Genomic DNA, 22,628 nt, shown 5'->3' with positions numbered 1-22,628 from the left:
CCTCCCTATCCCTAAGGGTTTTATAAGGGAAGGTACGGCACATTTTGCAATCTTTTGCCTCATGCTTAGGGCAGAGGCAGTAGATGCAGCCCTTATGTTGGCCGTCAACATGGACCCTCTTCTTGTTGCAGGTTCTGCAGTGCCTGAACAAGGCCTTCTTGTTGGAAAATAGAAGAAAACTGAGTGGCACTAAGGGGGACTCCCTTCCACACGATGCGCGGTGACAATCTGAGGAGAAATGGCTCTTCTGAGAGTGTTCTAGATGGTGCTGATAGCTGATTGATTGGGACCAATCTTTTGGTTCTTCTAGCATAATGATGTAGATAGGCTACTAAGATCTAGGCCTCAGGACTTTTCTTTGGGGCATACTACTGTTATTTACCTTTGTCACTACTTTGTAATTTTCCGTGGGCCTCCCGCCTGGGCGACGGGGAAAGATTCAGGCATGTGAATCTATGAAAGATACCCCAATACTAGATAAATGAGGGGATTCTTCTGAGAACATACCCTTGAATGCCAATGTGGTGGTGTCTTTCGATCAGCATGTAATGGGATACAGTGTCGAAGGCTGCCGGGAGGTCGAGGAGGTTCAGGGCCACTGATTCTCCTTGCCCTGCAATTCGGATTTAGTTTTACACTCTCTATTAAGAGCAGTGTGATAGAGGAAAGGGAAGGGAATCAGACTTGTTTCTGACTTAACTAAAATAGCTGCTAAGAGATTGATACTGGAGATGGGAGGCCGCAGAGTAGCAAAGGAAAAGGAGATGCAACTCAGAAGAAATGGTGTGGTAATTTCTGGATTGGAAACTAAAATAGGAGGCAGGATTGGGTAAAGTGTGTTGGAGTTCGAAGGAAGAGAAGGGAGTTGAAGCTTTCAGGAGCAGAGAAGTATGGATAATCCAGCGCAAGGGTTGGAGAGCCAAGTGAGGGGAGCAGGATGACAACAACAGGTGATCCAGCGAGAGGGAACTGGAGGAGTGAGAAGCCAGGATGGTATTTCTAAGGGTATCCAAGCAGACAGGAGGAGAGAGGGCAAGATCTGTAGACAGAGTACTTTTTATGCTACTGAAAACAGCTGCCTGAAGGATAAATAGGATTTGCATTCCCCGCTCCCACGGTAAAGCTGAGGGACTTACCTGAAAGGGGCATGATAAGATAATTTATAAGTGCACGGACACAGAAAGGAAGAACTGAAGACGGAGGCTAGGTGAGAGTTGATGCCCTGGTAGAAATGATTACAGCTTTGTTGGTGGTGGAAACAGTGAACCCCTTGGCAGGGTTGTCATAGATCTTTTTAAGTTCTTTTTAAGGGAAAGAAGGGAATTAGTATCCAGTGGGAGAAACAAGAATGATTACATACAATGCATACAATCCAAGGAAGGGTTAAGGACAACAGTCCTATTTTTTCTTAGAACATGCTGAAAGCCAGAAAATTAATAGAAAAACTGCACTTCTGGAAACTACATAAATCCTTTCTACTTCTTTTTCGGTCAGTGTTGGTTGTGAATTCTGATCCTGTAAGAAGCAGTTTCCAAAGCAATTCTTAGATTCTGGAATCCAAGAAGTGCTAGAACGGACAAGAAAGACCAATGGTATTTTCTTTCTATGCGCAAGCATGCAGAATTTCATCTCAATCAAAAATCAACAGGTACCTCTGCCTTCCACTACAGAACACATCTAAAAACTCTACTCTTCTGCAATGTAATCTCCCAATTACAGTTTGCATAAGAGGAGTGCCCACCTTGCATTTTCTGCTAGCACATTATCAGATACCCTACTCTATGTTCGACATTCAGCATCCCTAAAACAATCATTTATTGTATAGCACTCCATTGCTAGCTTTGCACTATGTACATACCATATAGATAGATCAAAAACAAGAACAAAATACATACTTGTCTAATATGCACTGCACCAGCAAGCTCTCCACATCGGCAACATCTATGTTTAGCTCCTACAAAAGAAGATGATTTTATTCATATACTTCACAATAAATGTGCAGAATTTACTGTTTGCAAACGCAGTTTGGTCATATTCTAACACTTATTAAAAGAAAGCAGACAACATGGTATAGAGAATTTTTTTACAAATTGCCGTGCCTTTCACTACAATTAGTTGCAGGTAGCATCAAGTACAAGTGTCTCATTCGTACCTTTTATTTCAACAGCAACCTGCAAGCACTAAAACAGTGTTCATGTACACAAGGTGTTTGAAACCCTCACCCACAAATTACTAGAGTTTATATGGCATACAGTACCTTTCCCCGGGCATTGTAGGGATACTGCTAGCTAACGTGGAGTTCAATGACCATGTATAGGATAAAGACTGCAGGCAAAGATCCTTGATAATGTAATGGAACTCCGGTGTGACTTGCAATATTGTTTAGTCCTACGGCAGAGGACACTGTATTCTGTATAATACATGGTCACAGTCACAATACTCAAAAACTGCTTAAATCCTTGATACCTTGCTCTATTCTTCTTATTAAAAATGAAAGAAAAAAGTCGAATATGTAGTGTAAATAAGACTACAGCTAAATTATACATTTGTTGCAAAAAAGATATTACAATCCATTTAATGTAAGTCTGATTTAAAAATGCTGTAGCTCTTGCATCTGGGAGATGTATGGCGTAGACAGGCCATGCTCACGTTCCCCGAATTGCAGAAAGAATATCAGTTAGCGGATACAGAAAACTAAAGGTACCTGCAGATGAAACACGCATTGGGTAGACACCTTAAAAGCGGGGAACAGATACCCAAATACCGAATATAGTCCTCTAGAAGACAGATTACCACTGGACCGGATCCCGGAAAAAGCACTATTGTTATTAATAACGCCCGGACCCCCTTGTGCAGCTGAAGGAGGCATGGGAATCCGATGTTGGCCTGCTGGAGGACGACGATTGGGTGGAGGTGGTGCAAAGCCCTAGAGAAGTAGCGATCCGGGCAAGGTTCAGACTGGTTCAATTGCGAATCATACACAGATCTTACTCCACCGCGCATATTTACAGAAAATTGTCAAAGGGGGTGCAATCAGTGGGGGTACCTTCTTTCATATTACATGGGAGTGCCCGATCATACAGCGGTACTGACAGGGGTGACGCAAATAATGTCGGAGGTAGTGGGACAGGAAGTATCGTTGGATGCCAGGTGGCATGTGTTATGTATAACAGGGGAACAGACATGGCAAAAATATAATAAACTGCAGAAAAATACAATTCAGAACATTACGGACCAGACTGGGCTAGTTCACTCTGACCCAGATAAAATCGCAGACACTTTCAAAGACTTTTATAACACCCTGTCCAGCAGAAACCGGGATCTTGAAGGCTCTAAGACACAAGACTACATAGAAAAATGCATGCTTCCAGCACTAACAGAACAAGAAAAGGCAGAGATCAGCAGTGTGAGAAGTTGGCCTGATATATGATGCTCACTAGTTCTAGTGATCACCTTGTATCAGTCCAAACAACCCTTATGGTGATTGGTTGTAAGTCAACCTTATAGACCAGCTATCCTAATGGTAGCATGGACAAAGCAGTCTTAGGCTAAACTCTTTTGGCATGTGAAGCCAGCTGTTTTACCACATATAACCCCTTGAATACCAAGTGAAAGGACACCACACAGGTTGTTATGAAAATAAACAAGTATTAACTAACATACACCTCTGAACTCTTTAGGAGGTCAGAGGGCTAAGCACATGACAAACTCTTAGGAAAAATACGTTTAAGTTGCACGATTTACAATGGTGCCCTAGGGGCACGACAAACCATATACTAAGTAAGTGGAATGTGAATGTCAATCAAAGGAATGGAGCTGTCCAGAGGCTGTAGGATCGTTGGGACCACGCTATACTAACTTGAGGTAAGTACTAGGAAGCCCACGGAACGCGTGTGCAGAGTGTGAATTCACACACGAGATGCGTACAAACGTCTATGGACAGTACAGTTTAAGAAAAAGGTGAGTACGGACGTCCCTGACTAGATAGGACCAGAACGACTGTGGAACTGGACACTCAAGCTACCCTTGAGCACCGAAATGCTCGTGTTACCTCACCCACAGGCTGCGGGTGCATAGGTGCCAAGTCGTGTCGGGTTCCGGCGTTGAAGTCTATGGAGCCTGGAGGAAAAGATGCTGCAGGCGGTCAGGAGGAAGATGTCCGGTGTGATCCAAGGGTGGATCAGTGAAGAGAAGAACCTGAAAGCAGAGGGGACAATTTTCAAAGTCACTAGCCAGTGACTGGAGTGGAACCAGATGTCGTCGTCGCGATCAGGTGAAGGTGGACGCTTGTCTCTGCAGCCACGTGGACCAGGTGGTGTCTTCGACAACCAGGATGGAGGCACAAGCTGTCCCATCAGGCTCTCGCTGTCGGCGGTGTCGGCTTCGGATTCGGAGTCAACAGGCCTTGGCAAAGGCAACCCACGCGGTGAGTGGAAACGGCGTCTGGAGTGGACCAGGAGGGTCCGGGGAGCTCCTCTTTTGGAAGGGAGAGAGGGCCAGTCTGGAGCAACCAGACCAGCAGTGAAGATGTCGGGTTTCGTCGTCTAGGAGGTCACAAGCCAGCCGGCAAGTGACCAGACAACGCGTCGAGCAGAAAACAGGCAGAAGGGCCCCACGCAGATCTCGTGGATGCTGGAGGGCTGGTCTTCGGTGCAGGAGCTGCTCGGGGTCGGGGCTTCTCAGTCCCCAAAGCACTTGGACGAGTATACCTCTGAAGTCGGGCTGGAGCGAAGTGCTGCTTTTTTCAAGATGGCCGGTCCCACATGTCTCGTCGCACCCACGGATCTCAGCTGTGCTGCAGATGTAGGTAGAGGTCGGAGAGGTCTGGGAATCCGGGTCTCGTCGGGCTCTGAAGTCTGGATCCGGGAAGGAAGACGACAAAGTGAAGCCGCTGGACGCTGATGGTGCCTGCTTGTGCAGGGTGGACACTCCTTGCCCACAAGGAAGATTGTTTCAGTCTTCTGGGGAGCAGAACGTCGAAGTCCAGAGTTTCTTCTTGTAAAGTTGTTCAGTATAATCTAATTTGGAATGGGACCAGCTCCTACCTTTATCCGGCTAAAGGGGGCTGTACTACGACTAGGTCCCTCCTCTGGGTGGGACCAGGAATGGGGGTGGTTACACCCCCTATCCTTTGTTCGGTCTTGCGCCAGCTCTGGGGCTGGAGTGCCCCAGGAACTGGTTTAGACCGGAGTATGCACAGGGACACCCTGTGTGCCCCAGACATGTCTCATTCCTTTCAGCCCTGTCCTACCTAATACACCAAATCCTGTCTGGGGTGGTGCTAGCACCTCCCAAGACAGGAAACCCTTTGTCCAAGCTCTCCTCGCTGGAAGGACTCCCAGCAGCAGGAGGTCAGACTTGTGTATGTGGTGGCAGCATCCATTTTGTGATGCTGAGGCTCGAGTTAACTTTAACCGGGGTTCACAGTTACATACATGTCGTGTCCCTCTAGAAGGGTGGAATGCTACCCCCGTCGCCAGAATTGTCGAGGGGGTAGTATTCCAATTCGTATGACACCTTACTTGACATGTTTTGATAATGTTATACCAAAGTTGGCAATAACCGCGAGGATTATAATGCACTTAAGAGTATATGGTATAGCGTTATCATGGAAACAGCTAAAGGACGTGGTTCCGAAAGCTGCTGACAGGCTCAGCTCATGCTAGAGCACCATCTCACATAATTCCAAGCACTCTGCCTTCAGGATTGATAAGGCCTGCCATAGGAGTGACTGATAGGAGGATATGTGCCCATTTTAGGGTTAGATATAGGGATACTATATCTAAAGCAAAGGGTGATTACACCACCTTGCCCCAGCTGATTGATCAGCCAGTTGCGTCAGATTTGGATGGCCAGCCAGGGGTGGCATAATACATGCTGCCGCCCCTGGTAGGCCCTGGGTGCACCTATGCCCTGGGTACCTAAGGTACACTGTACAGGGGCTGATAAGGTGACTCAGTATCCAATTAGATATGTACCTAGAGTACATGGAATCCATTTTACAGAGAGAGCAGTGGGCCTGGGGTCCTGAATAGCAGGGCCCCAGGTCAACTAAGCCGAAAAACCAGCAAAACACCAGGCAAAAAGTTGGGGGCAACCATAGTCAGATATCCACCTTCCTACAAGCAGACCGCTCACTTCCCATGAAATAGACACTGCGATCAAGACTCTAAAACTTGGGAAAGCCTATGGCCCGGATGGGTTTAATGTAAAGTTTTACAAATGCTTTTCATCCGTTCTAACCCTTCCTTTATTAAATTTATACCAAGAATTCTATACTTCTGGCCAAATTAACAGTACTGTCAATGGTCTGTAAAACTAATGGGGGCAAAGAAAAATGTGACAGACTCTGTGTCTACCTATAAAGTGTGTACAACAAAAAGGATATGAATCTCATCAGCCCACCCATATGGCAGAGCTTCATCATCTGGGATAGAACCAAAGATGGTCCGGTTAAGGAGCCACACACCTGTTGGAATTAGGTGCTTCTCCAAACCCAAGGAACCAATTGGCCTCTTTATCCTATTATTGCTGGGTGCCTGCTTTTTGCAATCTGATAGAAATAATCAGGTCATATAGTTCAACCCTTGCCTTCTCGAATACAAGATTATAAAACAAACCAGAAAAAGGGTTCTTATATTGACAAACATCTCCCACGGTGGCACCTCCGAACCCTTCTTTTATTAAATTTACCATCGAGCACCCGTAAGTAGCCACTGGTGAAAATAAAAAGGGATGGGTGGGAGGCATGTTCTTTAATAAACCAAGAAAGAATAAGATTCTCTCAGAATTCTTAAAGCTTTGATAAGGAAGAGATTGGCACTGATACCATGCACCCTATTTCCTGAAAAAGTAGATAAATTACTATACCCAGTCAACGGAAAGGTATTGGGATAATCCACTTCCACGCTAAACATTGTTTATATTGTTCTGTTTATCGCTCAATGTATTTTTCATTAAAATCATCTTCCATGTAGATTAAACCCTGCATACAAGGTTTTTGAGCCACTTTATAACAATTATTCCAAATTCCCATTCATGCTAAGAAATAGGCGCAGAGTAAAGTAAAGGGAATGACTAGGATCGCGGTCATCGCCCATTGAATCAGATGTTCCTCCCAGAGGTGAGTGAGGGTGTGTGAGGAAAGGAAGATCTCAAGCGCCAAGGATTTTTCCATATTAATTTTAAATCCCGATACCCGAGCGAAGCTGTACAATTCAATAAAGAGGGAACGCAGAGCTGTGATGGGCTCCGACAAAGACAACAAGATGTCGTCTGCGTAGAGACTTATGGTGTGGGTATCTCCCCCGAACTTGATCCTGGTTATGAGAGGGTGCCATCTGGATCTAAAGGCTCCATATAGAGTGCGAAGAGGAGGGGTGACAGGGGGCAGCCTGGTCTAGTGCCCCTCCCGATAGGGAAACGAGAAGAGGTATGGCCGTTAACTCGGACCGTCGCCATAGGTGAACAGTAGCAATTCAAGATTCGATTGCGAAGTTTCTCACCGAAACCGGCAGCCATTAATACCATCTCCAAATAAGGCCAGTGCACCCAATCAAAGCCCTTCTCAGCATCGATGGCCAGTAGCATATATATACATATACATACATACATACATACATATACTCATCTTGGGTGCAGGGATGCCTTTTCTATCAGATGTAAGATGCGCTTAGTATGGTCACTAATCTGTCTCTGTGGAATAAAACCAGCCTGGTCACGCTCAACCAATTGGGCCATATAGGGCACCAGTCGGGCTGCCAAAATGCTAGTGTACAATTTAAGATCTATGTTGAGCAGGGACATGGGCCTATATGAGCTGCATGCCATCCTATCCTTTCCTGGCTTCGGAATAACAACCACGGCTGCCTCTAGCATCTCCCCTGGAATCGCTCCAGTCTGCTCAAAGGTGTTGAACAATCCAGGTAGAATGGGGGCCAACTGGTTGCAGAAGGTCTTATAAAAAGGCGGCCGTATAGCCGTCTGGGCCAGGTGATTTGCCAACTTTAAGACGGGAGATGGCGGAGATGACTTCCTCCGTCTGTATAGCTCTGTCAAGGTAATCAGCCTGCGCTTGAGACAAGGAAGGCATGCCAGCAGCGGCAAAATACTCAGCACTACGTTGGGGATCTAAAGGGTCTCCCGTGTAGATATCCGCTTATAAGTCACGAAAGACTTCAGCTATAGCTGCATCATCGGTTACTAGCTCGCCCCCGATGTCCGGATGGTCTGGACCCCTTGCCCCTGTTTGGCCTCACGCACCTTATTGGGTAGGAGACGGTTACACCTGTCCCCTCCCGTGTAATAGGAGTGGCGTAGCCTAAGGGCTGCATACTCGGTCCGGTCTTGGTCCAGGGAGGCAAATTGCTTGCTCTCAACATAGAGTCGTCGCCATGCACGTGAAGCACCTGTTCTTTGGTGCAGCTGCTCTAGCTCAAAAACCCTCAGAGTCAGTTTCGCTCTCTTGCGAACTCGCTCTCGATTTTGGGACAAGGAGATCGCTATAAATTCCCCTCTGTGGACCGCCTTTAGTGCTGCCCATTGAGTCGCCAGAGAGGTGGCTGAGTTAGCGTTAAAGGCGATATAGTCCGTTATAGCTTTCTGAATTGGGCGACCACTGTTGGGAGATGTAGCATCGTGTCACGCAGGTGCCAGTGTCTGTGAGGGCGTGGAGAACGCAGGAGCCAAAATGTCGCCAAGACTGCAGGGATGAGGAGCAAAGGAAATAGTCCAATCGTGCGTAAGTCTTGTGGGCCCCTGAGTAGAAAGTGTAACTGCGGGTGTGTGGGTGGAAGTGGCATCACAGGTCGGAGAGCCCTAGGTCATGGAGAAGTGCCCGACCTGTTCTCCTCCAACGAGGTGTTGGAGGAGAATGCCAGCCTTGGTTGTCCTCCGGCAAGAACCATCAAGCTCATTATCGAAAACTATATTGAGGTCCCCGCCCCAGCAGTAAACATCTTTCGGAGGCCGCGACCGCCTCCCAAAAGGACTTAAGGAGGAATTTAATCTGCCCTTAATTGGGTGCATATATAGATCCTATGACAAGAGTCATCCCCCCCCATCATGAACTTATAGGTGAGTAAGCGACCTCTAATTTCCGCTTGCCTCTGCAGGATCCTTCCAGGGAAAGTGTTGAACACTAGGATGGCCACCCTTGCAGATTGGAGGTGTTGGAGGAGAATAATTGTGTTGGGAATGCCCTAGACCTCAACCTAAGGTGGTCCTTAGAGATAAGGTGGGTCTCCTGAAGTAAACAGATGTCCGCTTGCGAGTGTTCAAGGTAGTGGAGGACAACTCTGTGTTTGATCGGGTTGTTCAAGCCCCTCACATCCAAGGTGAGGATTTTCAGAGAGTCATAGGACATCAGAGGGCTGGAATCGGGATAGGACGCGATGTACACGGCTGGCTATAAGAACCATCTGAGAACCCAAAAGGGGTTGAGTAGATATGAGCCGACCAATAAATCATAGGGGGAAAACCCTCAGGGTAAAGCCAGGAAAGGTGGACGAGGGAACCAAACCCAACAACAAAACCCCAAAACATGTCATCAAAAAAAACATCTCCACTAAAAGTGAGAAGACCAAAATCGGAAAAAAAGTCAAGTTACAAGAACAAAGTCTGCCAATCCGGAATAACCGGGAGGTCGTCAGGTGGGGGCACGTGGTGTGACCAATTGGGGAGGTCCGGTTCCCCGCATTGCCTGCCAGCATTCCCAACCATGAAAAGAGGCCCCAAAGCAGCGTCCATGTGAGATTAGTTCAAACGGGTGCAGTCATTAAGCAATGTCCATCACCCGGAGGCGACCGGTCAATAGAATGAGGGGAATCCGTATTGTGACCCTAGGGGAGAGCATTCCCCCACTCGCCTCCCGCCTGGACCCAAAGAGGGAACAAGCCAGAGGCTCAAGAAGGCAGCCACAGATTCAAAGCGTCACCCAGTGCTGGGACCCTCGGCTGTGAGGGCCTCCAATGCAGCCGCAAGAGCCTCCTGTTGATTCTTGGCAATTTCATTTTTATGTGGCTTCCGTGTGCGTCGTCGTCTGCCTTGTCTCTGCTAACCTGACAACGATGTCTCAACCCTCGTCTCAGTGCCGTGTTCTACTTAGTCATCACTCGGTGGGGCAAGGCACAGCAGTCGTTACAAGTCTATCAATGAGAGGAGTTGCTGAAGTTTGCCACTGAACCGGAAGATTAGACGAAAAGGATGTCCCCAGGAGTACGGGATCCCCTGATGTCTCAGATGTTCCATTACCGGGCGGACTTGACGTCGGCGTTGGAGAGTGATGAAGGCTAGGTCCTGATAGAACACCGGTGAATGGCCATGAAATGAGATAGGGTGCTGTGACGAGGTGGACCCGGAAGCGGGGCCACCTGGACTGCCTGTTAACGTCTCCCCTCTTTTCAAACAGCACACAGACGCCTGGAAAACACCTGAGGCAGCATGCAGTCCCTGGACGGCTGACAAAGAGCCGTATTTCTTTAATTGGGCGGAGCTGGACCCTGACCCCGCCCACCTGACCAAGGTAAAGCCCAGCCCGACAACGGACCTGGTGTGCGAGACACCCAGAGGAGGAGAAGGAGACTGGTGGCGAGAGAACGGAGCTGAGTGGTATTCGAGAGCGGAGGAAGATCGGAGGACGGAGGAAGCGAGTGAAGCGGAGAGGAGGACGGAAGAGCTAAAGCAGGAAGATCGGAGGACGGAGGAAGCGAGTGAAGCGGAGCGGAGGACGGAAGAGTTAAAGCAGGAAGATCAGAGGACGGTGGAAGCGAGGGAGAAGCAGACGAGGTCGGAGGAGGCAGGAGACGGAGACAGCGACTACTGCGACAAGCCAGGAGGCCAACGGGATAGCGCATCGCCCAGCCACACTTCCCGAGAAGTGTGGCTAGAGCAGGTACGGTCACGCTTCAGTGGGTGGGCGGGACGTAAGTGGAACAAACCTCCCTGAGGAGTCACGCGGATCCACGATTTACCGACACCAGTACTGGGGTACGATTGTTTGTGCACGTGTGAATTCCTCACCCCCTTCCCTTGTATAAACACCACGTCAAAGCCAGGCTGACTTTGGTTTCTTTTCTTCATTATCGGTATCGGGAGGCCCTCGAATCGGCGGAAGAACGGCCTACAACTCCCAGGAGGCATCGGGAACGGCGGCTGGGAGCTGCAAGATACACGTTGGAAGACACAGACAATCCCCTCCCGTATTACAGAGTGCCTGTACAGAAGCGGAGACTTTACAAAATAATAAAACCCTCTCTACCCAGAGTACCTTTGTCTGCGAACCTTTATGAGATCCCACCCGAAACCCCACAAGTGCATAGATCTCACCTTTGCCAAAATGGCTTCCTTGATCTTAAAGCCCTGCACACACACCAAGATGTCCGCCGGGGGGACATTGGGAGCCCAGAGCGGCCACACTCTGTGTGCCCTATCAAGGGCTATATCGGAGTCATGAGAGGTGACCAAAATATGGTGGAAGAGGCCATTGGAGAACGCAAACAGATCCTTGGTGTCTTCTGACAATCGCACTTCTCTAATTCTGATGTTATGCCTGCGGGATCTGTTTTTTAAGTCCTCTAAGTGCGATTGCAGGTCTACGTGCTGGTCCTGCAGCCTGATGAGCTCTTGCTAAAGCACCGTCACCCCCGTCACCGCGGTGTCGCTCTTTTCTTCCAGGGTTGCTACGCACTCCCCCACTGAGTCTACGTCCCTCCGCAACTCCTTGACCTCCACCGCGAATTCGGCTTTAACTGTTGTATGTCCTCTCAGAGGGTGAGGAACAGCGACTCTGGGAAAGCCTTAGTTATTGGTTCATCCCCAGCCAGTGCAGGAGGTTTAGGCGTCTCCTTTTCCTGGGTCGGCGGCCGCCATCTTGGAGTTGGATAGGGAGCAGCCAAAGATATCAGTGAGAGGTTTCCCTTTTCGTGTTTGCAAAATGAATATGCCTGTCCAATGCCCACCGGTCATTGGTTTAAGGAGGCAGGAGCCACCGGGCCTCTGGGCTATCGTCGCAGGAGCTCTGTTCCAAAGCTGAGGGGTGAAATGCCAATCCCGGGTCCTCTCTCCAACACCCCCGAGGTACTGCTCAGCCGTCCCTAGGTAAAGCGGGCGATCAAGTGCGGCATGGTGCAGGCCTTAGACATCCAGATATACAGGACGAGAGGACAGGGGGCGGCGGGGCCAGCTCAGGTCAAACAGGCAGGGTCTCACTAGAAACCTGCGACCCCCTAGGCCCCCACACCAAAGACAATCCGGGCTCAGGCCAGCCGGGGGAGGCACTTCTATGCGTGTCCAATGCTGCTCACTCCCTGAACCCCTGCTGGGCCCTGCTAGGACCCCTGATGCGCCAGGCCACGCTAATGCAGGGATGCGTGCAGCTAATGGTGGGTCTCCACCCCATCCCAGAAGTCAGTCACGCCCCACATGGACAGGTCTCCAACCAGGTAACAAGAGTTAGGTTGGGTGAGTCGCATGCATCCGCTGTGTCCTTGAAGGTCGGGCCAGGAAACCCCATATGCTCGGCGGTGCCAGCCCCCGCATATGGCTTGCAGCGCCCACCTACAAATGGGCCTCGGGTGTCAAAATGGCGGCCGCCACCAGGAGCTCTCGGGCCACCCGGGGGCGCCTAGGCGCCAGTCACTGGGGCCGCAGCAGACCTCTCCCCTCAGCAGCTCACCACCTCCCCAGTGAGTCAGCACTCACTGCACCGGGCCTCTGTCCCTCGTTGCAGAGCGGCATCTACTTCCCAAGCGTCCTCTCTCTCTCGGGGCCTGCTCCGCCACACAGCCCGATCCACTAGGCACCAAGAACACGCAGGCCAGGGGAGGGCACAGGCGCTGGCCCCTGCGGGATCAGGCCAGCGATCTGGGTCTCCTAGGACTAGCAGGCTGCATCCCAGGCCCGCCAGAACCCCAGGCCCGGCCGACTCCTCCGCCGACCAGTGCAGGGCCCCAGACCACTCCAGAGGCCCTCCGATGCAATCCGTCTCAGACCTATAACTTGCAGGCTCCCAAAATGGCCAGTCTCTCCCAGGCCCAGCGTCTTCAGGGGTCGCTCAGCTCAGGACCCGGCCGGCCCGTTGCACCGCCCCCTTGCTCGCCCCTTCGAGCGTCGGCGGGACTGCTGCTCGGTACTATTCTGGCCCGATTATCGGGAGCACCCGACCACTGCCTTCTTGAGGCAGTCATCCGGTCTGAAGAGGGGCGCCGCTGGGCCCACACGCGGCCCCGCCGGGATCGCTATGTCTCCTCGTCCTCCACGGAACCTCAAATGCTGGGCAGCGAAGTCCCGGTCTGGAAGACACCTGCGGCAGTTTCTCCGGTGATGTTCTTCGCCCGCGGAGGACCGGCAGTGCTCTTTTCGGCAGACGGCAGGTAGGAGCTCCGAGTCTTGCGTCCTACTCCGCCGCCATCCTGGCCACGCCCCGTGTTTTGCAGTTTAAAGAAAGTTTGGGAACTGAAAAGTAAATGCTTCCAAAAACATTTGTAAAATGACAGGGAATCTTGTTCTTCATTCCTGGATATTAAAGCTGGACAAGGTTTGTTTCCAACAGAAATATACAGAGTCTAAGGTGCTTAGCGTCTTTCAGACTGTACGTGTTACCAAGAGATTATATTCAGGATCGGAGATGAGAACCAGACTCAAAAGAAAAATAATAATTGGAGCCAACCTGTTTAAGGTATCTGTTGATTTCCACATAAGTTATGTTTGAGAAATTGTTTTAAGTTCTTAGGGCCGAGCCCACATGCTACATTAAGAATGTCTCCATTTATGATGATCTGAGTGGAATGACACCTATTAACTAGGCCACTTAAAAAGGTTATGTTTTTACTTAAGACAATGACGCTGAAAAGGAAGACTAAAGGACACTGAGACATATCACCCGAACCTAAAGGGCAAGGCAAAAATCCCTTGTTGCACGAGCCAAAATTCTACGAAAAACTGTTAACAAATGTAAGTATTTTCTTTGTAACTTGACACCATCAATTTGCCACAGTCTTTAAATCTACCAAACTAGAGGAAATCGTTTTTGTTGTGCCCAACTCTTTGGAAAGACTAAGCTTAATGTTTTTGAGAGGTTGCTTTTTGCTCCATTCAATGAAGAATGTTAGAGCTCTTAAAGCACCAACAGCACTAGCACATGGAATGGACTATATTTCTCCAAGGAATTTTTGCATAATGATCGATAAAGCATGCATACATGAACAAAGCATTGGAATAGCCAATAGGTCTTGCCTATGCGATACCTATTGGCTTTGCCATAGTTTATTAGCCATGTTGTACAGCAGTGTAGATGCTGTTCAGCATGGCTAACAGTTAATGACGTGGCAAAGAGGAAAATGGAGTAGAGTGGCGTGGTTTAACCTGGTGTACAGTGGAGTGGCATAGACTAGAGTGTCGTGCTGAGGCTCAAAGTTGCACTTTGTGAAGTGGCGTAGAGTAGATTGGTGTGCAGTGGCGTAGAATGAAGTAGCATAGAGTGGCATAGAGTGGCGTAGAGTGGCAGAGTGGGGTGGAGTGGCTTAAAGTGGCATAGGGTGGAGAGACTTGAAGTAGAATGAAGTAGCACAGGTGAATGTGGAGTGCCGTAGAGTGGAATAGAGTTGTGCAGAGTAGAGTGTAACTGTATAGAGAAGGTTGGCATCAAGAGCAAGAGTGCTTCATTCGTTCTGTATTGTAGTTTTCCCTATGTTAGCCTAACTGTGCACAACACAGGCCACATTTGCTTTGCACACCTTACTACATAAACAAGCTTGCGGTTGTGCCACATTGAATTTTCACACAGAACCTGCAGTTGTTTTCTCGTTCGATTAATTCTGAACACAGCTGACAAGGACAACCTACAATGTCCCTTGTTATTTTGTTCTGGTCAGGCACTGGAACCTGGACACAACACAATAATGCAGCTGTTGTTTGTGAGCATCTACACCATGTCATAAAGGTATGCACAGTAATATAACACACAGGGGAGAGAGATATTTTCTGAAAGAAGATCTCAGCTATGTCCGAGATGTAGAACGTCCATCAGTGTATGCTAAGGTGCGGGCCCGCTACTAATCCCAGGGATCTTTGTTATATAGTCATTAGTAACACAGATAACATTGAAGAAGTACTAATACTGCTTTAAACGGGAAATCTGTTTTGCGCATGGGTCAACTACATCTACGTAGTATGACAAGGTAACGCTTGGAGGGAAAGTCTAGCGCATGAGCAGAAGCTACTAACATGGTGGCTTGAAGACTCGCATGCATGGCACCTGCTTACTTGAAAATAGAGCAAGCTATTTTACTAATGCTAAAGCGGGAATAAGTCTAATAAATAAATTGGGATAGAGTAGAGGTGGGTGGTGTACAGGGCAACCACTTATTTTGACTTTTATCATTAGTGCGTATTTGGGCCTTTTTCACATAACTGAATGAGCTGAATGACACAAAGTCCGTGCAGGCCTACTGAGTGAAGCAATGAAGTTCAATGGCACAGCGGTTGAAAGGGAGCCAAGATCGAATGTTACAGCCTGGGAACGGATGGTGCAGAGTTCAACAATGAGATGTTCTATTCATCGTAGTGTCATTAATGTTTCAACATGGATACATGGTATATGAGAATATCAGTTATGAATAAAAAGGAAGGGGTTGGGTTTACGAACAATGGTTTAACTGAATTTAGTGACATGCAAGCATGGTGTGATGAAGACCCCCCTTTGCCGGACCAATAGGATTTCGTATTTTACGATATTGAAACATTAATGGGTGGAACATGCAGAAAGAAAGGTATAATTGAGATAGTTTTAGTTAGTCAGAACAGAGAATGCGGAGAGCGGAGATCAGAGGGTGTTGAATGCTGATGAAGAACTGATCGCAAAACCTGAAGCAGAAATTTCTATCCTAACTTAATTGGGTTAGATTTGAAGATCGTGGCAGAATCTCGAGGAGGAAGAGAATGTCAGAGAGGGGTGCAGCGCAAGCATCGGTATCCTAGAGAGGGTAACTATCCTGTCCTGATTCCTGTCCTAAAGTCTTTGTCTCCTGAATCTATCTCAGGGGACCCCCACCAGCCCTTTGGCCAGGGTGTTGGTCTTCCACACCATCCTTGGTAAATATAATTTTCTGTTATTTGATAATTGTTTTTGATCTTTTCTCTCTGTCCTCTCCCATTCCGATATCAGTTATTGCGTGAGTCAGAAATAAATGCATTGTGTCTATTAATTGAAATTTTCTCTCCTATGAATGATTGGGACTGCACTGTATTGAGACTGTTCACATGCATTAAAAATTTAGATAAAGATTTGAAAACTTCTTGAGTCTGTGTTGATTTACTTGAAGTATAGAAGAGTTAGCTTATGCTAATTATCACCATCAACTAGCTCAACTAATGGTCCATCAACCAGAGGAAAGAACTTGTTGATCTGTGAAGGGTTAGTGGAAGAAATGAGCAGAGGTATTAATTAAACTAATCACACAATACTCAACTCCCAAGGAGGGAGAGAGGGGGGGTCCTAGGGAGAATATTTTAAGACCCAACAGTTTTAAACCCCAAACCTACTGATACATAACACAAGAAAACTGATGGTCTAAATGCAAACAAAGGAAGGTATATGTAACCATAAACACAGAACAGAAGTAAGCCAAACAACCCACATTGAATGTTTCATCAATCTAGCTGTGAATAGAAATAAAAGGTTGATAGAGCCTTTGCGACTTCATGTCAGGAGAAACCCTGAGGAGGGCAGAAGAATAAGGATTTCCATCAACAGCCGTTGGTGGCCAGTGTCATCATTTGGAAAACCAAAGGCGCCCTATGTCATAGGGCGCCTGTTCTGTGTTTATGGTTACATATACCTTCCTTTGTTTGCATTTAGACCATCAGTTTTCTTGTGTTATGTATTAATTAAACTAAGCCTAGGACCGCAGTATATGAAAAGATGATCTGGATTAAATTCTTTCTAAGTAAAACATATGTGCTCTTGACGAATTCAAGCTAAGTACAGTTTTTCAGTTAAGAAAACATGAGGTTGAAAACTGGCAAATTCAATTTCTGATCAACATGACATTTCATTAAAACCCTATGTATGAAAGAGGAGACTGCTCTCAGTGCCATTTTGTCTTAAGAGAAAATCAATATGCATACTTCTAAAAGACTTTCAAGACAGGCTTAGTCAAGAGTGCTCAAGACTACTCAGGTGAGCAAAAAGACCTACTCTTAGTGTCACATAGAATAACATCAGTGACCAGAAGGCATAGAGTAGCCTAGGGGCTAGGTTGCAAGAAGGGTCTCCCGGTACTGCCAAGTTTTTTCAATGGCAATGTAGAGAACTGGGCTTTTGTTGCAGTTACACCCCCCACACAAACACACTTTTTGCCCCCTTTTTAGCTTCTCAGTGCTGATTTTCGATTCTGACAGTGCACTGAGGCATGCTAATCAGAAGGCAGTACCAGTGTTCCGTCCCTAAAACAAGATAAAGTCAAATTGTTATATAATTGGCTAAGGACCGCTGTAGGTCCCTAGTAAATGGTACTCCAGGTACCTAGGGCAAGGGAACTAAAGAGGGTCCCTTGGGGTGGGATCATGGCTTATGCCACCCTAAGGGACCAACATACAAATTCCACAAAGACTGCCAGTGCAGGCTGGGTGACATGGTGCAAACCATGAGTGAAAACACAACATGACACCCCTGTGTGTCATGCCAAAGTCACTACATCTAATATATTTAAGTCACTCCTACTGCAGACCTTTGAGCCCTAAGGCAGGGTGTATAAAATGTTATGTGAGGAGATATCTGCATGAGCAGATATGTCCCTGTGATGTCTAGTTCTATTACTAGGTTAGGAACGTGTGCAGGGAAGCCTTCATACGGTATGTGCATGGCACTGGTCAAAACGAGTTCCCCAGCTACATAATGGCTTTACTGAAACATATGGTGTTTGGGATCAAACACCTTGTATTAATAAACCCACATTGATTCCAGTGATGGATTTATAATTACATGCACCCAAAGGGTACCTTAGAGGTACCCTCCTAAAACCTACCAGCCCTTTAGTGTGCTGGCCGACTGCTTCAGTCTAGCCTGCTGCCACATACGAGTTTCTGCCCCTCAGAAGTGACAGCCTCTGCTCTCAGGAGGTCAGGAACAATGCTTGCTCTGGAGAGAGGCGTTATCACCTCCTCTTCCAGGAAGACTGGTAAAACTAGCATTCCTAGGCAGGGGGGGTTTCTTAGAGCTCATTATCTTTTGGTATGCAAGTATGGCTTCTATCACAGGAGGGGATGCCGAACCCCCCTCCCAGCCCTGAAGCCATCTGTTGCCAGGACAGGCGGGAAAATTAGTTGTGCAGGAGGCGTGTTGCACTGCCAGGCGGGGCACACCTCTAGGGTGACCCAGTCTGACGTGAATGCAACTTTAGAACTTCCACCCTATTGTGTGTGGTGGAATTAGGAATTCTGAGACAGGGTGATGTCCACTTTTCATAAGAAGTGGTCATCTAGGGATTGTATTTTATTTTATTTTATTTTCAGAGTTTTATATAGCGCGAACAAGATCTTCGCAGATATCAGAGCGCTTTACATAGACGGGTACATGAGGGAACAAAGTCAAATAGGTAAATCGATAGTTCACACAGTAAGAAGGGTACACGAGGGAACAAAGTCAAATAAGTAAATCAGTAGATCATACAGTACAAATAATACAATTGGGTGACTGCAAAGCAATCAAGTGGGTGATAGGACAGCTCGTACAAATAGATAAGGGGTCAAGCAAGTAATACAGATCATTGCAGGGTGTTGATAGGGTTCGAGATAGTAGTACAGGTGAATTTAGCCATGAGGATAGCTTTTACTTCTTTTTTGAAGAGTGTAGTGGAGGATATAAGCCTGGTTTCAGGCGGGAGTGAGTTCCAAATCCTAGGCGCCATTCCTGAGAAAGAGCGCTTGTATGTTTTCTCCTTCCGGAATCTTCGAGGTTTCAGCAGAAGATTGTTTGCGCCTCTCGTGTTTCTGATTCCCCCAGAGATTGTCAATTTCTGAGCAAGGTAGCCGGGTGAGTTTAGGTGTACCGCCTTGTGTGTCATGCAGGCGATTTTCAGATGTATTCTGGCTTCAAACGGCAACCAATTCAGGGATTTCAAGTCAGGGGTAATGTGGGAGTGCTTTTTTGACCCCGTGAGGAGTCTCGCTGCAGCATTTAGAGATGCTTTTAGTGGTGCGGTTGTAGTTAGTGGGAGTCCGCAGAGGGCGGTGATGCCGTATTCAATTCGTGGGATGACTAGTGCTTGCACCGCTGTTTGGAAGTCTTTGGCTGGGAGGTAGGGTTTAAGTTTCCTCAGAGTATTGATCTGGAAGTTCGCTCCCTTTGTTGCTTTGCTGATATGTTGCTGCATGTTGAGATTGGTGTCGAGTGTTATGCCTAAAGATTTTGCTGATTCCACGATGGTGGGTTGGACATTGAGTGCGGTTAGGAGTTTAAGCCAATGTTGAGTGGTGGATATCTTCGCTGGAGGTGCGATCAGAAGGAACTCTGTTTTCAGGGCATTGAGTTTGAGGTGATTGTCGGCAAGCCAGGATTGGGTGCATCTGATCGTTGAGTTCAGGAGCAGGATGTCATTGGGTGATTGCAGTTTGAGGTAAAGTTGGGTGTCATCGGCATACATGTGAAAGTGTACATTGGATTCTTGTAGCAAAATGGTGAGAGGTTCCATGACTAGGTTGAACAAAGTTGGGGATAGAGAGGATCCTTGGGGGATGCCTAGCGTTACAGGTACTGGCGTGGACATCAGGTTGTTGCTCTTGAATTTCTGCGACCTGTTGCGGAGAAAGGAAGTGAACCATTTGAGGACAGTTCCAGATAAGCCCATTCTTTTGTTTAGTAGTTCTAGTAGATTCTCATGTTTAACGGTGTCGAATGCGGAGGAGAGATCAAGAAGGATGAGGAGGTAGGTGTCATTTTGGTCTAGCATTTGAAGTGCGTCGTCAATTATGTGAGTCATAGCAGTTTCTGTGCTGTGTCCTGCTCGGAAGCCTGACTGGTGAGGGTTGAGGAGATCGAATTGCTCAATGTGTTTAGTCAATTGTAGTTGTGCGCATTTTTCCAGCAGTTTGGCGAGAGTGGGGATATTGGTGATGGGACGGTAGTTGTTGAGATCAGAGGGGTCGGCTGTTGGTTTCTTTAGTAGAGGTGTGACCTGACCAACTTTGAGGGAGTCAGGTATGCTTCCTTGTTGGAGAGAGCTGTTGATGATTTTAGTCCAGAGAGGGAGAATCAGTGGGGTAAAGTCTTTTACTGCGAAGGCAGGGAGGGGGTCCGTGAGGTGATTGGATGGTTTCAGGGTGCTGAGTAGTTTGCCAATTTCTTCTTCCGAATATGTGTCAAAGGTTGACCATGTCGCATTGTTTTTTGGTTCAACGGGTGCTGGGCATTTGGGTTTGGAGTAGAGGCTTGCGTCAGTGAGGAGATCGCTTTTTATTTTGTCAGTTTTTTGGAGTGAGGGTAAGTTGCCAATTGGCAACTACCCATCACTCCCTTTAACACCCCTAATACCAGGACTTCAGATTTTGACAGATCAAGAGAAGGAGAGGACAAAGAAGAGTCCTGTTAGGAGAACCGAGGAGCAACTATTGACTTTTGTGACTCTAGGGGTAAGTTGCCAATTGGCAACTACCCATCACTCCCTTTAACACCCCTAATACCAGGACTTCAGATTTTGACAGATCAAGAGAAGGAGAGGACAAAGAAGAGTCCCGTTAGGAGAACCGAGGAGCAACTAATGACTTTGTGCCAACCCTGCCAGCGTGACTGCTGCCCCCAACAATCCTGGTAAAAGCAGACTCGTCTTGCCACTGTGTAGAACCCACTGCCAATGCTTCGCCAATTGCCTAAACAAATCCCCTTGGAGTAGAGGTGCAACTCCCCTGCAGTCGCAGGCACCAACAAAGCATTGTGCGGTCCCCCAAGTTACTGCTCCCAAGGAAGAGGACCCTGTCCTCCTAAAGGTCAGTTCTGTCTCCCCACCAGGAAGACACCAGGACCAACCAGAGCTGCATCGAGCCAATAGCTGGACCCTTTGCAGTAGCCAAGGCTTGTTGTGTCCAGTCCGGTCACCAACGCAGAGGAAGACTGACCTGCAAGACAAGGGACCTGGGACAGTGAGACTCACATCATGAGTGTTCCAGATGTTCTATTTGCCCCTCCTGCAGAAAAAAAGACAAAGAGGTGACTCTGTGACTGCGGACACCTCAAAGCACTATACACCCGTGCTCCCAAGCCAGAGTCCAAGGGAGGTGACGGTGGCAACACAGGTTCCTAGATCCACAAGAGCTAAGTACACACTTGAGTTTGCCCAGACTGGACTGCCTGTCGCCGCCTGCAGCCTCTTTCTGCAAGCCCCCTTCCAACCGCGAGAGACTCCTGCTTAGGAATCTGACCCCAAAAGACCCCACTGCACCCAAGCTCCACAGTCAGAGGAGAAGTGGATCACAGTTGTCACTGTGTGCCCGAAAATCTCAAGGGTTGAGTCCCCCTGTGAGTTCCCCCGGTCTGGTCCCCCAGTCTGAGCTTGCAGCCTCTTTGTAACCGGACCCTTATCCCATAGAAGTGAATTGGACATCCAACACTGTGACGCACCTCTGCACCCGGATGCCCAAGAGCTTCCAGAGGTCACCTGTTTGTGTGGCCTTGGGCCTTGCCCCACACTCACCTAAAGTCCAGAAGAACAGTCCCATAGGTCGCTGACAAGTGGCCGAATGCAATACAGGTTTTTCCTCCATAAGATTACAATTACTGATCCAGAAATTGCACTGTCCATTTTTTAAAACTGTAAAAATTCATAACTTGAAAAGCACTTATCTGATTCTGATGATCTTGGTATCTAAATCTATATAAAAGTATGTTATTTTTATAAATTGGTGTCGGATGTTGTGAGGAGGCAATGCAGCATATGGCAGAGACTGAGGACTTCACGTCAGAACGCTTTCCCCTTACATATCTCTGTGTCCTCTCCTTTGTTCACAGAGGCCCCCTGTGGAACATGAACTAGGCTATCCCTTTAAGAATCTCTCCCTGTGCCGGCATCCGGCTGATCACGTGACAGAATCATGTGATCCCCGGATTATGAAAGAGGAAGAGGTGGTGAACTGGCGCCTCGCATCGGGAGTTCCGATGAGAGAAGAAGGAGACCCGGAGGGAAGAGAAGCCTTACGGACATTCTACGTAGCACCTGGGACCCAAGACCCGGCAGGAGCTCTAGACGAGGAAGAAGACGACCAGGATCCAGAGAGAAGACCGGTATTAGGTGGGAGCTAAAGAGGGAGCCGGACCCTACCCGGCATTACGAAGACGCCAGCCACGTTTCCGGAGGGACGTGGCTTTGCAAGGTAGGGTGCCGCCTGGAAACCCTGTGGGGAAAAGGGGCTGGAGTCTCTAAGGAGACAAAGGGTGGGAAAGACAGAGGGCGCTGACAAGCACGGAGCCTGCTCTTTTTGGGTGTGACTACGCGTAATGAATATCGCGTAGCGTAGACACAGAGAGCACTGGTGCTGGCACTGGGTGATACCTCTCCCTCACCCCCTTCCCAATAACAAATCCGAGACAAAAGCACATCCTGACATTCCTTTTCTTGGTTTGTTTTTTATTTTGGACTACT

At 48.0% G+C, this 22,628-nt stretch overlaps 1 protein-coding gene across 2 annotated transcripts in view; it reads right to left on the bottom strand.

The window, feature by feature from the left end:
- The window catches only part of COPS2 (COP9 signalosome subunit 2), a 470,627-nt gene that overhangs the window by 32,172 nt on the left and 415,827 nt on the right, over positions 1 to 22,628 (bottom strand). For both annotated transcript variants that reach the window (XM_086958269.1, XM_086958268.1), the window contains exon 12: positions 1,896 to 1,954. In XM_086958269.1, coding sequence (XP_086814395.1) covers positions 1,896 to 1,954 — 59 coding nt within the window. The remainder of the gene's footprint in view (positions 1 to 1,895; positions 1,955 to 22,628) is intronic.

Source organism: Lissotriton vulgaris, chromosome 2_1 (genome assembly GCF_964263255.1).
Source record: "Lissotriton vulgaris chromosome 2_1, aLisVul1.2, whole genome shotgun sequence".
Lineage (NCBI taxonomy): Eukaryota > Metazoa > Chordata > Amphibia > Caudata > Salamandridae > Lissotriton > Lissotriton vulgaris.
This window is presented reverse-complemented; position numbering and strand designations above follow the sequence as displayed.